The sequence below is a fragment of the Fundulus heteroclitus genome, chromosome 13 (assembly GCF_011125445.2).
Source record: "Fundulus heteroclitus isolate FHET01 chromosome 13, MU-UCD_Fhet_4.1, whole genome shotgun sequence".
Lineage (NCBI taxonomy): Eukaryota > Metazoa > Chordata > Actinopteri > Cyprinodontiformes > Fundulidae > Fundulus > Fundulus heteroclitus.
The window spans coordinates 11354630-11373548 of record NC_046373.1 but is presented as its reverse complement, the minus strand read 5'-3'; the positions used below and the strand labels follow the sequence as shown (position 1 = coordinate 11373548).

Sequence of the window (18919 nt, the reverse complement as noted above, 5' to 3'; positions counted from 1 at the left end):
AAAGTGTTTAAGCATTCTTGTGCCTTCTGTGATGCCATCGACCCTAACACACATGAAAACAAAGCATTTTCTCTTGCTTTAATGTGATTTTAAATAAAGCAACACCCACCTACAGTGGAAGTCTATAGATACAGTTGGTGTAAATTAATTAAACACTCCAATGAGAGTATCGATTATCATCTGGATACACACACTTTTTTTTTTTCTTTACTGATAAAGCTGTAAGCTATAGAGAAATAAATGGATAAATATATGCATAAAGTGGCTGCTTAGCGCCCCAAACCAACAACAGGCATCCAATGGCTACAATTATCGCACAAGTCAGTGTTACAATGGGACTTTATCTGTGCGAGTGAAACTCAAATTTATAAATATAATATGTAAATCTGTATAGTCATTAAAGATGTTTTTTTTCTAAGTAAGTTTGTTTTTGAAAAGGTTTACATTTTACAAGTAGGCAAGTGGTTTATACGCCACCCAGGGGCACCGTATAGGGTGGAAAAGTTAGGACAACTCAAAGGGCCCATGACTGACAAGGGCCCCAAAAAATTTATTTATATATATATATATATATATATATATATATATATATATATATATATATATATATATATATATATATATATATATATATATATATATATATATCGGATGCATCGAAAGGTTTATGCAGTAACTGGAAAAGGAAGAAAACGGGCCACTGATGATGAAAGCAAAACAAACAAAAAGCAAATGTCACGCACAGAGAGCATGGCCATGTGTGCGAAGCATGCCGCCACAGACCTCAAAAGGTAAAAGTCCAGATAGGGTTATTGAGAAACACATCGTCTCAGCAGCAGGAAATGCATCAGGAAACTATACAGCAGTGTGAAATGTGTCTGCTAAGGGTGTGTAACACAGGAGGAGAAACAACATTTTTCACACATTCCAAATGTAATCTCACCTAACAGCGGAAATCGTTTACTTTCAGATTTACGGTGCTGCTCAATAAGTTAATGTGCGCTCAGAAGAGGCTCGTTTGTCAGAGTAAAACCTTTTAGCAACATCAACCCATAAGCAGATATTAAATGTACTTCTCGTCAAACCCACATTTCTGTATTAAAAACGGTCTGGTGGCACATTCAAACCTTAAATTATTTGTTTTGACTTTATTTGCTGTAAACAGAAAACCATCATAATTAACAGAAAGTCTTGAAAACGGTTGGTGTGTTGTGAATCTATATACCGAGTTTCACTAAGAGACTTGAGTTAGAGAAATAAATTTTCATTTATATTTTAATGTAGGAAACGGATCTGTTTTCTTTCTGTCGTCAGGCAGCAGGCAGCTAATACCCCTCTGGAATAAAACTACGGTGGATGAATCAGTTAGCTAGATCTGGAGTACAGCTGTGCAAGAGAAATTAAAATCTAAAAGCCCCATCTGCAAGTTTGCTATATCTATCTATCTATCTATCTATATATCTATATCTCTATCTATATATATATCTATATATATATATATCTATATATATATCTATATATATATATATATATATCTATATATCTATATATATATATATCTATATATATATCTATATATATATATCTATATCTATATCTATATATCTATATATATCTATCTATATATCTATCTATATATCTATATCTAATATATATATCTAATATATATATTATATATATATATATATATATATATATATATATATATATATATATATATATAGATATATATAGATATATATATATATATATAAATATAAATATATATAAACTGTGAATGTGACATCAACAGTTGAAATTTCTTTTTATTGTTCATGCAAATGGGAAAATTTGAGTAAATTCATCAATCAGCCATGAGGTTATCACTTTCCACCTCATACACTTTCGGTTATTGATTCTGCAGCTAAACGCTCCCGTCTTGTGCAAACAAGTCCTGAAAGCTGTGAGACAATACGTCCAAGGATCCTTTTCTTTTTTGTACACCACAAACCACTGGTGCTACATTGGATTTGATCGAACTGGTAAATTTTTCCCAGTCTAGAGTCAAATATTTTTTGGCTCTCCTGCCTCCCCATCCAGCATCCCGCTGCCATGCCCCCTACATGTATAAAACAACAACACTGGAACACAGATCAGTACCACATTGGGTACTCCTTGCAAGCCCCTTTGAAAGAGTTCAGCTGAGCAGTGTTTTATTTCTAAATGATCCGTATAATTTAATCAGGCAGATGAGATGTGAACATCCAACAGGGTTCCTGCACATTTGTCATTTCCAGAAGTTCTGCAATTGTCCAGACTCGTGTAAGAAGGGTTATCGTTTCTTATACTCTAATGAAAGTTTACTCGGTTGAGGTCAGGGTGTGAATGGATGACCATGGATGAATTGTCAATAGACAAGGGGGGCGGGGGGGTGCATGGATGATGGACAGCGGGATGGATGGATAAATGATGGACAAAGATAGACGACGGGAAGATTATCTGGCTGATAAACGAATAGACAAAGACGGTAGGATAGAACTTTGGACCGCTGGGACAGAGAACACATTCTTAATTTCCCTTGCTCCTCCACACTGTAAAACAAACGAACAAAAACGAAGGAGAAGAACGGTGAATCCGAATAAATACACCTTTTTATTTGACTGATTGACATGTCTGATTATACAAACGCCAACACGGAGCTCTGAAATAACAGGACCAATCAGCGAGACAATGACTGTACATTCTGGATGTGACCCCCTCCCCCCCTCCTCCCCTTGAACCCTAACCACCATCCATCCCCACATGTCAGGAGCAGTTATTAAACTTGCAGTTTGCTTTTATTGTGTGTACAAGTAAAGCTCAACCCCCCCCCCCCCCCTCCCCAAACCAGTGTGTATCACCCTTCCAGTTTGACCTACCACCTCTGGCCGTAGGTGGACCTCATCAGTTGTTTGTAGATGCAGGAACTTTAGTGTTCGAGTACCAAAGTAGATTTTTTTCTTTTTCTTTGTATGTTTGAACTATGTTTGGTAGTGGAACAGATGCAGCTGGTGTAATTGTAGTGTATGAACAGGGTGAAGATGTCTCCCCGTTTGGTTGTGGACACCCCCCGAAAGTCTCTCGACAAAAACGGCTTCAGGTTGAAACTTTCCTAATTACCCTCTAGCTACCACATTCTTATTCTCTTATTCACAGTCAGACACACACATACACACTCACATACATACACACAAATACTGGTATGTTTTTTTTCCCTTCATCTTAAAAAAAAAAAGAAAAAAAAGAAGACAATTTGCATTTTTGTTTCGTTTTTTTTTGTTTTGTCCTCCATCTGTTGCCTCTCACAATCGCTCCTGCTTTACCCAAGTGCAGTTTCATCAACATGCGCCCTCAGCACCTATACTGTAAAAACACACAGACGGTACCATCGCAATAAATGGATGGAGGAAACCCCCTCGCTTTCATTTTTGTCAGTCAATCGTTTTTTAGCCCCCCACCCCCACCCCTTTCCCCACAGACGCGTACTTGCATGTAACAGTGACACAAACTTGTCCTTGGTGTAACAGCCGAGAAGACAAAAAAAAACAAAAAAAAAAACAGGGCAGAGGCGGGGACAAAGTGCCGGAGAGGGAAGGAGTAAGAGATGGCGAGTTCTTCTCCTCGAGTAGAAAGTGATGAGGACGACGGTGCCTGTCCGCCCGTCCGATCCCCCTCCCCACCGCGTTCTTTATGATGGAGTGGAGGGTGAAGGAGGGGGGGGAAGAGGGGAGGTGGATGGAGGTGCTGAGGAGAGAATAGGAGGAGGAGAGCAGAGTGTGAGGGGGGAGGTGGGGGGTGGGGAGCGCGTTGCCGTTCATGTGTCCGGGCCGTCGGTGGCGGCGTCGTTGGCATTGGACAAGTCCGAGTCAGTTTCCCGGTTAGATATGCGATCCAGCTCTGCCTGGACGTCGCTCAGTCCCAGCTTTGAACCTGCAGCACAAAGGAAATGCAAAAAAATAAGCGTCGCACTGCTGGGGACGTCGGCGCAATTTCTGCTTTTAATCCACGATACGACAAGCCTCGTTTCAAATGCACATGATTAAAATAAGAGCTGGGTGAAAGCAGGGCGGGGTTAGCATATCCTAGTTCAGCTCTCTAACCCTGATTCTCCCTCGGCGCGGATCACGGATGGTTATGGGCACCGCCGCAGTTTTAGCGTCGCTGCTTGGAGCGTTTTCACAAATGCACGCTAACATCTCAGAAGCCTGCTGCGCTTCCAGTGGTCTCATTGTGTCTGAACTCATTAGCGGAAGGGAAGAGCCGCCGCCGCTGTTGTTGTGGTGCCGCAGCCGAGGATAACGGCGGCCGACGCCGACAAGAATAAACCCAGAATGGTAACGGAGAATCGATAGGAAGCCACAGAGTGTTACAAAGAAGCTGGGCCGATCAATCCCAGTCTGATTTATTAGACTTATAGTGCCAAGCAAGTCGAGTATTTACAACCCTTTAGCCTTTTCACTATTTTATCACAAATTTGTATTCAGACCCCCCTTAAGTCAATGCAATAGGAAGACGTATGAGGTACCTCTTCCATCTTTGCACATCTGAAAATGTTTAAGAAAGTTTTAAACCTTCTTCTTTGCACAGCAGCTTAAACTTCATCAAGATTGGAGGGAGAGCATCTCTGAGTCTTGCCCCAGAATCTCGGGTGGATTTAGGTCTGGACTTTGACCGGGCCGTTCTAACACCCAAATACAAACACCGTTCTAAAAACTGGTCCATGGCAGAGTCCCTTTCGCCTCAGAAGAAAAGCATCTCCGCAGCACGGCGCTGCCGCCGCGTGTCTCTGAGCAGAGGGTATGTTTAGGGGGATGTCACAGTGTTTGCTTTTTGCCATAAACGGGGTGTTGAGTGTGGGCCAAAATGTTCCATCTAGTCTCGCCTTCTTCCACACGTTTCTGCAGTGTCCGCTACATGACTCGCTGGCCAACCATAAACCGGACCTTCTTCCGGTAAATAAATACATTCATGGCGCGCACAGCTGACGCATGTCCTCCAACCCCAACGTCGGATCCCTTCCAGAGTTCCCACAGGCCTCCTGGCTGCAAACGCTCTCCTTGCCCAGCCTGTCAGCGTAGGTGGTCGGCCATGTTTTCGTAAATTAGCCCTTGTGCAAATTAGGATGATGGACTAAAGAGCGCTCTGCGAGACGTTGGTGTGTTTTATACCCTAACCCAGGGGTGTCAAACTCATTTCTATATGGGGCCACTTTGGCGTCATGAAGTCATTAAAAGGGCCGGTTGCACGTATATAGATGATACTTTTCATTTCATAATTTCATTTCAGTTCACATAGAAGTATAAAAAATGCACAGTAACATAGAAATAGCAACCTTAGGCCCAGTTTATACAGTTTATCTGCAAGAAAGGTTAATATTGGGGTGAGTTACACTTACAGGAGGCACAGTTTTAGCCACTTTATACACTTTAAAAGGATATATACCTCTACTTTATCACATGATATGCCTCTTTTTTGGCTCTTGAGGGCCGGATAATTTATCTTGATGGGCCGGATTCGGCCCGCGGGCCTTGAGTTTGACACCTGTGCCCTAACCCCTCGGCACCAACGTCCCCCCCCGACCCATCTGCTGTGTTCCCTGGGGTTCAAGACGCTGTTTGTTCACCCCAACAAACCTGTGAGGCTTTCACAGAACAGCTGGATTTACAGCGAGAATAAACTACACACCGCTGGACTATTAGGCGACTTCGAAAAAAAAAATAAAAAATACAAGATTTTCCTTCAGTGTTACAGTCATGCACGGCTACGGTAAATCTCAATAGACTATTGTATGACATCCTCCCACCAATCCAGACAAGGTTGACGCTGTAATGCGACAAAATGAAAACATTTAAAGGGTGCGTGCGCTGTTGAAAGGCGGCGTCCTTGATGGGATCCAACAACAACACGTTCAATGCTTTATTCTCATTTCAAAAAGGAAAGGCGTTGGTTTTTCATTTCTGGGGTCTTGCAAAAGTTTTGGCCATCCCCGGTTTATAATTTTTACTACTTTAAACGTTTAAATGAACGCGGAGGCCTTCCATATATCCTTTAAACATTTTGGGGATACCAGTGTTGTTTGATTAGTGCAATTACCCATAATCCAACAATATTTAAGGGCTTGAGCACTGAAAGCGAGTCAAAACGGCTTGTTAGAATGACGGGTTGTTTACATTCTTACTATGTACATTTCATTGTTGTCTTAAGACCATCAGCTTTCTCGACAATCAGCGTAACATGCTTCTGTGTTACATTAACGCACAGTTTACTGAGTGTATATAGCTTCTGTCTGTATATATATATATATATATATATATTTTATTTTATTGTATTATTTTATTTTTTGTCCACACTATCAACACCAAGTCAAATTCCTTGTAAGTGCAAACCTACTTGGCGATTAAACTTCATTCTGATTCTGATTCTGAAAAAAAAAACAACCGACTCCTCGAAGCTCAGGTAAGAAAATAAATACCTTGTGTCGCATAAGAACGAGAAACCCCAGGATCAGAAATAGTGAAGGTCAAGTTCACTGCAAAAACGTAACTAAAAATAAGTAATATTTTCTTAAAATGAGTGTATCTGTCCTTGATTTGAGCAGGTAAATAAGATGATCTGCCAGTGGAATAAGATTTTTGCACTTAAAATAGGAACATCTCGTCTCCAGCATCTTATTTTAAGTGCAGGGTGTCTATTTATCTTATTTTAGGGGTCAAAATACTCATTCCATTGGCAGATAATATTATTTACCTGCTCAAATCTAGGACAAAAACACAAATTTCAAGAACATTTTACTTGTTTTTAGATTCTTTTTGCAGTGTTGAAGCCTGTTAGACCAAGAGAATATTAAAAAAAAACAAAAAACTTTGCAGACTCTGGAGCTGCGGAGAGGAGACGGCCTCGCCCTAATGAAGAGAATGATAATAAGACGGATTCAGTCTGCTCCATGGATGGGAGGAGTTTAAATAGGATATTTGCTGCAGAAGAGGCCATCTGCTACCGATCAATTTCTTCATCCGACAACAGCAGGGTAGAGGCCAAACGTGTTTACATCTGGGCTCTCGGCCATTTCGTTCGGCTCGTTCCTCCTTCATAGTATCTACAGGATGTCAATACAACTAAAAAGGCCCAGCGTCGGCCCGGAAAATTGGCCCCGACTGATCCATCCATTCTGCAGTGAATAACAAGCTGCTCTCGACACTGTACGTCGCATCCAGCCTTAGTGAGAATCATGTGCATTGACTGCTGCAGACGTTAATGGCGGGAAAGGCATTGCTACATGCAGAAAAGAGATTTTGGGGGGAGAGGGGGGGTGTAAAAGGGAGAAAAATATTTCCTTGTGGGAGATGGGCAGGGCACAAGAAATGGAGAACATGCAACGGCCATCATTCAAGCCCTTCTGCTGACAGTCTAATCTGGAATCACTGCATCTGCTCTGTTGTAGAATCCAATCAGCAAATAAAAAAATATATTACTTTAGTTGGAACCTCTAGATTTTATTGTTTTAAGTAGAGGCTAATAAGACCAGTTAATTACCACCCCACAACAAAGGGATGATTTCATAAAAGTGACCTATACGTCTTGATAAAGTGAACGTTCCTCTAAAGACGCTGCAGATGGAGACTCAGATGAGCGAGGTGGTGGGTTCGGTCAAAACAAAACCAAAAAAAAAGGGGTCAAAACGCGAGCAGCGATAAACGAGAAATATCTTGCTCACACACACCTTAACGTGGCCAGCATCCTCTGACTAGCGCATTCAGACATTACGAATGGAGCGGAGGGCCGGTGGGGAAAGTACAGACAACAGACGGCAAAACGGGAGCCGGAGTGAAAAGGCGTGACTGAGGATGGAGGCGTCGACCTCGACAATTATCTGACACTCATGGAAAAAAAAAAGCAGCAGAAGGAAGATGCTGCGTGTTCACACCTGACTTCCGTACAGTTCCTGGAGTGTTGTTCCCACCTGGTGTCCCGGGCCCCCCCGTCCCGGCCTTCTTTGTCAGTAGACTGTTGAAGAAGTTGGCCAGCACGCCCTCGCTTGTCTGACCTGCGGCGCAAAAAAAAAAAAACGGGAGACGGCGTTCAGGGCGCTCGTCCGACGGCAAGGCAATGCCAGAAGGGTGAAGGCAGACGAGTACAAACCCGACTGCGGCATGGCGTTGGCTACGTTGGCGGCTGCGGAGCGATTGCTCGTCCTCGGGGAGCCTGTGGGTGCCCTGCTGGTGGTGTCCTGTAGATCAAAGCAAAAAAAACAAAAAAAAAAAAAAACAGACAACACACATTTAGGTGGATTTGTTCGTCTGAATTTTAAAAAAATAAAATAAAACGAAAGAGCCACTCACCACTGGTCGTCCCGCTGTCACCGCGGGCTGTTTGGCAAGAAGTGACTGCAAATCAGAGAATATGCACAGTCGCTGCAATTAGCACCTAAATAACATATCAAGAGACCCTCGGGAGGATTTAACGTATGCGCTCACATGCAGCGGACCGGCATGCTGCAACACAGCGGAAAGGTTTTCTGACCTGCAGCTTTACCAGAAACACTTGGTCGTCTTCCGCCTGGATCTCCTTTTCGTGGACAATCTAAAGAAAACAGGAGGGAGAACCGTTCAAGCTGCAGTTTGCTACATAACTTTATTTTGCATTTCTTGACTTTTTCCCCCCCGTTTGGTCAACGACAACAAACTTCCGTGGGTTTTATTTTGATTTCATGAAGAAAAACTCGACCCGTATTCATTCAAGTGAAAGGAACATGATATATCATATGCAAGTGTAAAAAAACTGACCGTGTAGTGTGCATTTGCATTAGCCCCCTTTACCGTAACACCTCTAAATAAAATCCAGCGCAACTGAATGCCTTGAGGCGCCTGCTTGGTCAACGAAGCCCTCCTGTGCGCGCTAAAACATCAGCGTGGTTACAGGTGTTCTGCGAAGGCCTCGGGAGGTTTGTTAGAGAAGATTAAAGGGACAGGCAGCCACAAAGAGGTTTAAAGCTGGGTTCTAAAAAGCTTTGGACGTCTCACCATCCCTGAATAAAAAGAACGCTGTGCATCTGAAAACCCAAGACATGGGCGTCCACAAGTCGCAGGCTGTGCAAGAAAAGCATTAGCCAGAAAGGACAAAAACAGTCAATAGGCCCACGGTGGTTCTGGAGGAGCTGCAGAGATCTACAGCTCAGGTGGGAAGATGAATTACTGGTGGGAAGCACAAATCTAGGTTTTATAGAGAAGTTGAAAGAAGAAAAGCCCCCCCGAGAAGCCTTGCTTGAAGTTTCCAAGGTCAATACTTGGAGAAAACCTCTTGGAAGCTGCAGAAGTGGAGCTCCCTGTCGACAACGACACGTAGAGTAAGAGCTATAGAAAAAAAATGGTTCAGTTCAGTCTATTTCTGTGTTAGAATCGAGATCTAGTCCTCCATCTAACTAGGAAACCATGGCAACACTTGACTTAGACGTTCACAGACGCCCTTCATCCACTAAGCAACCTTTATAAGAGCTGGTGGAGACATGCTCCAGAAGGCTTGCAGCTTTAAGTACAGTGAAAGGCAGCTCTGCAAAGTATCGAGTGAGCAGAGACGGATGCAAACACATGCCACACTTTTCAGATTTACATATGCAAAAACGTTGCAAACCAGGGATCAATCCCCTTCCCCTCTTTAACGTTACGTGCCACTTTGTATTGGTCCGTAACGTTAGGTCAGGAGGAGTTTCATGCTCATAAAAAGGCACATCAGGTCGTTCATAGTGTTATTATTAGCTGTAAAAACGATGTACATTGGAAGCCATGAAGCTCCTTTTTTTAACAGCTCGTACCTTTCTAACTGGCGGTTTGACTATTACGTCCTCGTAGCCGTCGTCCGCTTTCAGCGCCTGGAAGTTCTCGTGAAGTATGGCGATCTTTTTCTCGTTGTCCCAACCTGACGGACTGGCAAAGGGACAGAGAGGGTTACAGCTCCACCACGGACGACGCTTACCGCCGGCTGGAGAGGCGAGCCGCGCGCTTACATGAAGACGGCGTCCCTCTCCACCACCTGGGCGGGGCAGCGGAAGGGAAAGCCGTAGAGTCTGTGGACGAGATACTTGTAGAGGACGTCCAGGTTCTTCATCTCCTTCACCGACGTGTAAAGCAAGGAGGCGCCGTCTGCGAGCACCGTCAAGGTTTTTCCCCAACAGAGAGAGTTTCAGCTAACAGAGAGCCCGACACCATGGGAGGTGGGGGGGAGGAGGGGGTACACAGCAGAAAGGAAACTAAAAGTAAGTGAAATTGTCTTGAAATCAGTGTATTTTCCCTTGATTTGAGGAGCTAAATAAGATTATCTGCCAATGAAATGAGATTTTTGCACTTAAAATAGGAACAACTCATCTCCATCATCATATTTCAAGTGCAGGATATCTAACTATCTTATTTTAGCGGTAGAAATACTCATTCCATTGGCAAATAGGGTTATTTAGCTGCTCAAATCAAGGAAAAATAAACTAATTTCAAGACCATTTTTACTTACTTTTAGTTCGCTTTTTGCAGTGTAGCCCTTCAGACAAACCGACTGGAGGTCGGGATCACTAAAATCGGCTCAGACAGGAAGAAGCATCTTAGGGACAATTTTCACTTAATACTCATTAAAAACATGTTTTCTATAAGCCGTGACGGGATAAAGCAGAGCTGAAAAAAAAACAAAAAAACATACAATCTGAAGCCGGTTCACGGGCTTAAACAGACCAGATCCCAGTAACAAACACATAGAAGGGCCCAACATTTTATTACCATATCCCTGAGAAGAAAAAAAACAACAACAGTTTACCCTATATGGGTAAACTGCTGAACGACCAGAGAGTTCATCTAAACCAACGTAGCAGCCTCGTAGGAGCCGTCCCTCCCGCTGTACGGGCGTACGGGTTAGCTCAAGGATACACTGCAGACAGAAATGTCTGATGTGGGACTGGATGAAGTCCAAGTGTTCGTCTCTGTAGTCGTGCTCCTTCTCCAGCGTGCTGATGGCGTCGCACTGAGGACAGATAAGCAGGTGAGAGAAATCCGTTTGAGACGTCTCCAGCGGATGCAATAAATCAGCGTCTGACCCCGCAGGGGAAGGTTTTGGAGAGAAGATTACACGCACTCATCCCAGTCTGACGCGTCATGGTAATGTGGGGCCTAAACCTGAGCCACGGGTGTTTGAATTTATTGTGGATTTACTCTCTTCCATAGTGGGTGACGGTTATGCGTTTATAATTCTGGCTAAATATCGGGCCGCTCGTATTAGAACTGAGCTTTATTGAAAATGGTTGGCTTTCTGGCACGGACTCTGCTGCCATCCACAGCTTCAGCCGGTCCAGATGTTTAGTGGGAGTTTTGATGTGCGTTTGAGATCATTGTCCTCCGTTAACACTTAACTGCGGTGGAAGCCCGTCATAAACTGCAAGCCAACATTGACTGAGAGTGCGTCGACCAAGATAGAAGCCTGTTCTCCCTCATATTAAAGCCAAACAGCTTCTAGAGAAATGTTTTATGGTAAGGGGAGACAACGACGGGGATATCAGGGGGCCAAACTCTGGGTTCGATGCCAAAGGACGCTGCGCCAACGGCCGAGCATGACGGTGGCAGCATCACGCTGTGGGGCTGTTTAGCTGGCAGCTTTATTAGGGCTGATGCAGGAGATCTATCGCCAAATTCCTCAACTTGGCCTCAGTTGGCCACAGTTGGGGCGTTCAACACCCTCATCCCTGACATCCAGGGTGGAGAAGCTGAGGGTGGCCTCCTTCAGGTTCCTGGAGACGCACGTCTCTCAGGACCAACCTGGACTTTCAACACATCAGCACTGGCTGGAGGGTAACCCTCTAGAGGAGAACCTGCTGGTGTCCTTTTACCGCTCCAGCGTAGTCATACAGCGTCTCCTCGTGGTCCTTCGCCTGCTCCGCTGCTGACAGCGCTGCTCCGCAGACGGTTACCCGATCTGCAGAAAAGAGCGCAAACTGCCCTCTGCCCCGGCCGGAGGACACGGCCGGCTCCTGCTGCCGCAGCGGAGCGCTGCGGGGACAGTTTGTGTCCGTGAAGCGCAAAACGAGAAGGCTGAGGGGCGGTTTTTATCCGAGGGCCATCAGTGCCTGTTTTCACAAAGATTCCTAAGACTAAAAGTAGCTGTTAGTGGCGTCATTTTAGGAAAAAAAAACATCTTCCTAAATTCTAAGATTTTTTTTTTTTTGGGGTACGATAAAAAGGTATTCACAAAGCATCTTAGGCCTTAAGAGAGCTCCTAAAGTGGCAAAATGTCAGGAGTAGTGAGGAGGACTAGTGTCTGAAATAGGGAAGATGGTAGAAACAGAGAGAGCTGTCTGGCTGATCCACCATCTGAACAGTGGAGGAACTGAGCACATAAACTTCCTTTATCATACTATTATAATATTTAGATAAGATAACCCTTTTCATCCCCATAGAAGGAAATTAATTAGTTTCAGCAACCCGACTAGCTAAACTCTGCTCGACTTAATGTTGTTTTATAGAGGACAAATAAGAAGAATGTTGGATAATCAAGAATAAAAGGTGGAGAAATTTACAAAGCGTATATAAATTTTCTGTATTGCCTGATGTCAGTAGCCTAAATGATCATCTAGAAGTCCACTCGTGTCATGCCATCTTTTGATCGCTGTACGCAGAGCTTCACTTTCCAAGCTGGCGCGTAAAAGCAACAAGACGCGCAGAGGAAAAGTCGCATTGATCTGAGGCAACATAATTTAAAGTCCACCGTGATCCAAGGACCAATTTAACGTTCAGCAGTCCTTCTCCTCCCAGAGATGACCGGACAGATGCGCTGCTGTTCATGTTTTGATTTTATTTATTTATTTTTTTATCTTTTCTTGCTCCATTTCATGTCGGTCATTTTTACCAAATACGACCCCTTATATACTGGCAGTGCCAGTAAAATGCTGACAGGTGATTGCGCATTAATATAAAATAGACAAAAGGCAGCAAATTGTCTGGCGAGCAAATACAAAAAGAAGCAAACCAAGATGAGCATCTATCTCAATGAGGTGATTTAAGACATTTTGATGCTGTGTGACAGTCAATAAATGTCGCTAGCGTTTATCATCATGAGTCACTAATTCCTCTCCTTTGATCACTGGCAGCGCATTTTTGTGTATGTGTGTTTTTTTTGCTTTCACTATCAACCAATCACGACTCTTAAAAGACAGCGTCACACCTAGCGACGGGCTCAACCTCACCTCCTCGCTAAGACAAAACCTTCTGCCGTCTCCTTACTCGGCTACCGGTACCTGAATCACTCTTAATCTTTGGCTCCTAGGAAGGGATTTTTAGGCTAAGATAGGAGCTCTCTGACGGGACTCTGAGAACCTTTGTGAACACGGGGCAAACAGAACTCTTCCAACGACCCCACGTGAGCCGTGTCATTTTAATAAGTATCTGCAATGCCCTCATTTGCTTTATCGGCTTTACTTTTTTTTATTAGCAAAGATGCATGACGTTGCAGTGACAGAGGCAGCCACATCTGTCCCCTTCAGCAGTGATGTACAACGCCGATAAAAGCAATCTGAAAATCCATGAGAAACTCATACAGCACCTATTTTTAAAGCATATCCAGCTTATTTGCTAAATGGCTCCGCCCTAAAAGCGGAAGAGTCCAAACGCGTCCTTAAAGAATCATGACTTCTAACGTCGGTGCCCCTGGGTGAGTGTATGGAAATTTCTGAGCGGAGCGGGACGTATGGATGCCCCTGGGAAGGTTTCTACCTTGGTGCAGACCACCACCACTGGTATGCCTAGGTTGTGCGTCAGTGTGTTGTCCCCCAACGGCAGCAGCACGCCCTCCTCCTCGTCGCTCCTCCTCTGCGGCGTGCCGTCCTCTCCACTGCCCGGCTCCGCGTACTCCTGGAACTGTTTCACAACTACAGACCGTAGGAGAAAAAAAGAAGAAGAAGAAGGAAGGTCAACGTTTTGAAACATGGCCACTTGCTCAAATGTTCTCAAGATAAAAACTTCACTGCAAAAACGGAACTAGAAATAAGCAAAATGTTCTTAAAATGAGTGTATTTGTCCTTGATTTGAGCAGGTAAATAAGATGATCTGCCAATGGAATAAGATTTCTGCACTTAAAATAGGAACAACTCACCTCCATTATCTTATTTAAAGTGCAGGATGTCTAATTATCTTATTTCAGGGGTCAAAATACTCACTCCATTGGCAGATAATGTTATTTACCTGCTCAAATCAAGGATAAATACACTAACTTTAAGAACATTTTACAGTGTTTTTGCAGTGTTCTTCGTTAAAAAGGACAGCACCCCCCCCCCCACTCCCATCCCTGACCAACGCTCCTTTGACTCACTCTTGTGCTCCAGCTCCCGCAGCTTTTCTGGAGCGATCCGGAGTTTGTCGATGTGTTCCCTAGCGACGGCCGCCCACTTCTGCAGGGAGTCCAGGGCGTTCCACGGCCGTGACATGTCCACCGTTATCAGCAGCAGGGTGTCTTCGATCGAGCCCACCGGAACGGCTACTCCCTGCAGACCTTTGTGGTAGAGGTCGCCGTCCAAGACCCACGCGTTGCACCGGGTGTAATCTACACGAACGCACACAGATGTCAGGATTTGGGGAAAGCGAGCTCTGACAGCTGGTTTTATATCGTGAAAGGCACGCAGCCCGGGGTGCCTGGTTACCGTCGATGTCGTCGTCGTGAACACTGAAGTAGAGGTATTCCAGGCCACGTCCTTTCATGTACTCCTCAATGCCTTGTAGCTTCGCCACCAGGGTGGTCTTCCCCGAGCCCACCTCGCCTGAACACAGAAAATACGTGAATGGTGGACGGCCGATTACGACATGCGACGTCACACCTCAACAGGTTTCAGCTTGAGAAGACGTGACATTTAAAAAAAAAAAAAAAAAAAAAAAGCATCACACAGGTTTAAAACGGCCAAGAACAGGCCAAGTCATTTGAAGACCTTCTCACTGGGCCGTATCAAGATTATATCAAACCTTTGACAGGATCCAGTTTCTAAACCGGCTGTCCGTCACGCTGCCCCCATGGTTTAAAGTCCCCATGATTTTTCATGAGCCACTGCAAAAACGGATCTAAAAGTAAGTAAAATGTTCTTAAAGGTAGTGTATTTATCCTTGATTTGAGCAGGTAAATAAGATTATCTGCCAATGGAATGAGTAGTTTGACCCCTAAAATAAGATGATTAGATATCCTGCACTTGAAATGATGATGAACTGTTCCTGTTTTAAGTGCAAAAATCTTATTCCACTGACAAATCTTATTTACCTGCTCAAATCCAGGAGCAGGTAAGTAAATTGTTCTTTAATACACTCAATTTAAGAACAATTTACTTACTTCTAGTTCCATTTTTGCAGTGAGACGCCAGAGAAAGACCGGAGTTTTGTCCAGGTGCATGGGGCAGAATCAAGAATCTTTATCGTCATCATGTGTTACCATTGTAAACATTTTTCTTTAGACAGACACCGGCTCATGGGTGTAAACAGATAACACATAACACGCAGGCAAAACGAGACGTAATATTTCCACTTTTTTTATATTTAAATTAAATCAGTTGATTGCAGTGACCAAACACACTTCCTGAGAAGCTTAAAGCGTGCAAATACCATTTAGGGTGGTGCAGTGTTGCATTGTATTTAGATGACCAGAAAGAGTATTTGTACAGTTCCTTGGAAAAAATATTCACCTAACCCCCAAAGTCCGTACTTTGATAGTTTGTGCAGCGATTCCAGCTACAAGTTTATTTGGATGGGTCTCTATGAGCTTACCACATCTTGCCTTTTGGGCTTTCTGCTCATTCCTCAAGACTAAACCGCTCCAGCTCCTTCATGCTGGATGCTTCTCGCTTGTGAACAGCGAACTTCAGGTCGAACCACTAACTCAAATGGACTGAGGTCTGGACTTTGACTAGGCCATTCCAACACATTTAAATGTTTCCCCTTAAACCATTCTAGTGTTGCTTCAGCAGTCTGCTTCAGGTCATTGTCCTGCTGGAAGGTGAACCTCCGCCCCAGTCTCAAATCACAGGCAGACTAACAGGTTCTGCTCAAGAGTATATCTGTATTTAGCACAATCCATCTTTCCCCTGGTTTTGACCAGTTTCCCAGTCTCTGCTGCTGAAAAACCTCCCCACAGCATGATGCTGCCACCACCATGTTTCACTGGTGGAGATGGTGTTCCTGTGCTGATGGCGTGTGTTGGGTTTGTGCCAGACGTAGAGTTTTCCTTGGTGGCTGAAAAGTAACATTTTAGTCTCATCTGACCAGAGCACCTTCCTCTGTACATTTACGGAGTCACCAACGTGCCTTTTGGCAAACACAAAAATAGTCTTCTTATTTTTAACATTAATTAATGCCTTTATTTATGGCCACTCTTCCATAAAGCCCAGCTCAATGGAGTGTACGGCTTATTGTGGTCCTATGGACAGATCGTCCAGTCTCTGCTGCAGAGCTCTGCAGCTCCTTCAGGGTTATCTTTGGTCTCTGTGCCTCTAATGCTAATGCCCTCTTGGTTCAGTCTGTCAGTTGTGGTGGGCGACCTCCCTCTTGGCAAGTTTGTCGTGGTACCACGTGCTTTGCATTTGAAGATGATGAATTTGATGGCGCTTCGAGGGAACATCAAATATTCAGATATTTTGTTCATAACCCCACCCTGACTTGTACTTAACAACTTTGTCCCTGACTTATGAGGAGAGCTCCTTGGTCGTCATGGTGTGATGCCTCTTGCTTAGTGGTGCTGCAGCCTGTGGGGCCTCTCAGAGAAGGTGTGCTCATACTGACAGATCATGTGACACCTGCACACAGGTGGACTTTGTTTCACAAATTGTTTTACTTTTGAAGGTGATTGGCTGCACCAGAACTTTTTTAGGAGCGTCTTAGCAAAAGGGCGTGGATATATATATGCAAACGCAACATTTCCAGAATTTTAATAGTTTTTAAATATTTGTAGCAATTTACTTCAACAGCTTTTTTTTTTCTTTTTTCGTGCCGATCCATCACGAGACAAGATTAAACGACATTTAAAAGTGCAAGTTGGAATGTACCGAAATGGGCTAAAAAGGTCAAGGGGGTGAATACTTTTACAAAGCACTGTGCGTCTACATGCAGTGTCGGAAAGCTTGTTATGGTGGTTAGAATGAATATTGTTTCACATGTGAGCGTGGAATTGATCCTACGTATGCTTGCATATGGGATGACTCGTTCGTAGGATCACTGATTTGTAGATATGATTAGAAACGGCGCACGTAAACAACCTACTGCTCTTCAAGCACGTCAATTCTCAGAGTAAATAATCATTTTTTTTGCCAGTTCAGTCCATTTGATTAGACAGAGAATGATATTTAAACTAAAGAATCAACAGGTGAAACACTGCTGTGAATTTTTCATAAAAATGTTTTTTGTTTGTTTGTTTATGAGGTCAGCTCTGCATCCATTCTTGCTCTCTGCCATACCGGCTGCAACCGACAGGGGGACTCGGTGCCCTACAGCTGAGCTTGCTGATGTTGTCATGGACAGCATAACAAGCAAATGGCCTCACACACACACACAGCACAGCACTCCATACACAGGTAACCAAGTGGCTGATTAGCTGAAACGGATAGCAGGGGGAGGATTAGCTCAGGCGGATGTGTCGGCTGGGTGGTGTTCGTGTGTGCGGACATTAGCGTGGACCGGGAGGCACCCTCTCTGCTTCACGTCAACAAAATAAAATAAAACATAAATCATAAACTGGCTGCGTTGTGCGCGCTGATGCGTTTTTTTTTTTCGCCCGTTAACTTAGAACGGCCGTTGCCTAGCAGCGACTAGCATCACTGGAAGCTAGAATGACTTGCAGGGTTCCTCTCACAACATGGCAACGAGCGGATGTGTCGGAGGGGGGAAAATACACCTGTCTCCATCTCTCCAGCCCCCCCACCCAAAAAAAAAAAAAGTCATACACAAAAAGCCCCGTCGCCCATCCTCATCTTATGCGTTAAGAGCCAGCTAGCTTAGCTGCAGAGCAGATATATGTGATCAGCGGCTACTGGGCTATCCGAGCTAGCGATGCCCATTGGCTAAGCCAGGAGACTGCAGACAGATACCCACCCATGACCAAGACATTTTTCCCAGACGGTAGCTTTGATCTTGAATGGGTAGACACTTCACTCAGGATGGTGGACCTGCAGACAGAACAGGCCCGTTAATAAAAAAAAAAAAAAAAAACGCAACCAAACGATGTATGTTCACTCATACATAAACAATGACTGGCGAGCTGGTGCCGCTGTGTCACCACTCAGTCTGGTGCTGATGCTAGTTAGCATCGCTAGCAGGCTAGCTGTCAAACCATCCTTATCCCAGCACCGTGGCTGTCCGAGACCACAAAAACCCGTGCACAGTAACAAAAAATACAGCTTTTTTTTTTTTTTTAAATGGCCCACCATAGGTCCTGCCCGTCCTCCTCGTCTGGGTTGGAGCTCTCCAGTGTGCTCTTAGGTCCAGCTGATGTGGAGGATAATAATGCACTCCTCCCTGTAGTCGCCATCTTCGCAGGACTTGGAAACCTAACGGGACGCGCGGTGTTGCGCTAAAAAATGCGCCCCCGGTCATTAGAAGCGCCGCGGTTTGGAGGAAGTTCCCCCCCACCCCACCGCTCAAGTAATAAAAATATATAGATGGCTTTGGTAATGTCAGTGACTTTAAATCATTGCACCCCTGAAAATGAATAATATAAGTTAAAAACAATGCAAATAACGTATGTGGATTTGTTTTTTGTTTTTTGTTTTTTTTATAAAATATACTTTATTTTATTAAAATGACGGTTAATAAAAAAAATAGTCATTGAAACCAAAGTGCTCTCCGGGGTTGATGCGCTTTGGGTTGAAGGGGCTACTTTTTGCGGCGCAACACCTTGCAGTGAGCAGCAGCGG

General features: G+C 44.1%; 1 protein-coding gene across 2 annotated transcripts; it reads right to left on the bottom strand.

Moving 5' to 3' along the window:
* Window positions 1-3246: 3246 nt before the first annotated feature.
* On the bottom strand, window positions 3247-18573 carry dync1li1 (dynein, cytoplasmic 1, light intermediate chain 1). Of its 2 annotated transcripts, none has more exons than XM_021324707.2 (13): window positions 18431-18573; window positions 18099-18172; window positions 14678-14794; window positions 14350-14580; window positions 13755-13909; window positions 10923-11016; window positions 10019-10154; window positions 9827-9938; window positions 8539-8598; window positions 8358-8402; window positions 8158-8245; window positions 7979-8062; window positions 3247-3948 (listed from the first exon to the last, which is right to left on the bottom strand). In XM_021324707.2, the coding sequence occupies exons 1-13, from the start codon at window positions 18532-18534 to the stop codon at window positions 3833-3835; spliced, it is 1416 nt and encodes a 471-aa protein (XP_021180382.1). In that variant the 5' UTR covers window positions 18535-18573; the 3' UTR covers window positions 3247-3832. The 2 variants fall into 2 exon arrangements, with proteins under 2 accessions (XP_021180382.1, XP_012734370.1); XM_012878916.3 differs by having other exon boundaries at window positions 7943-8062; window positions 18431-18572.
* Between the last annotated feature and the right edge of the window lie 346 nt (window positions 18574-18919).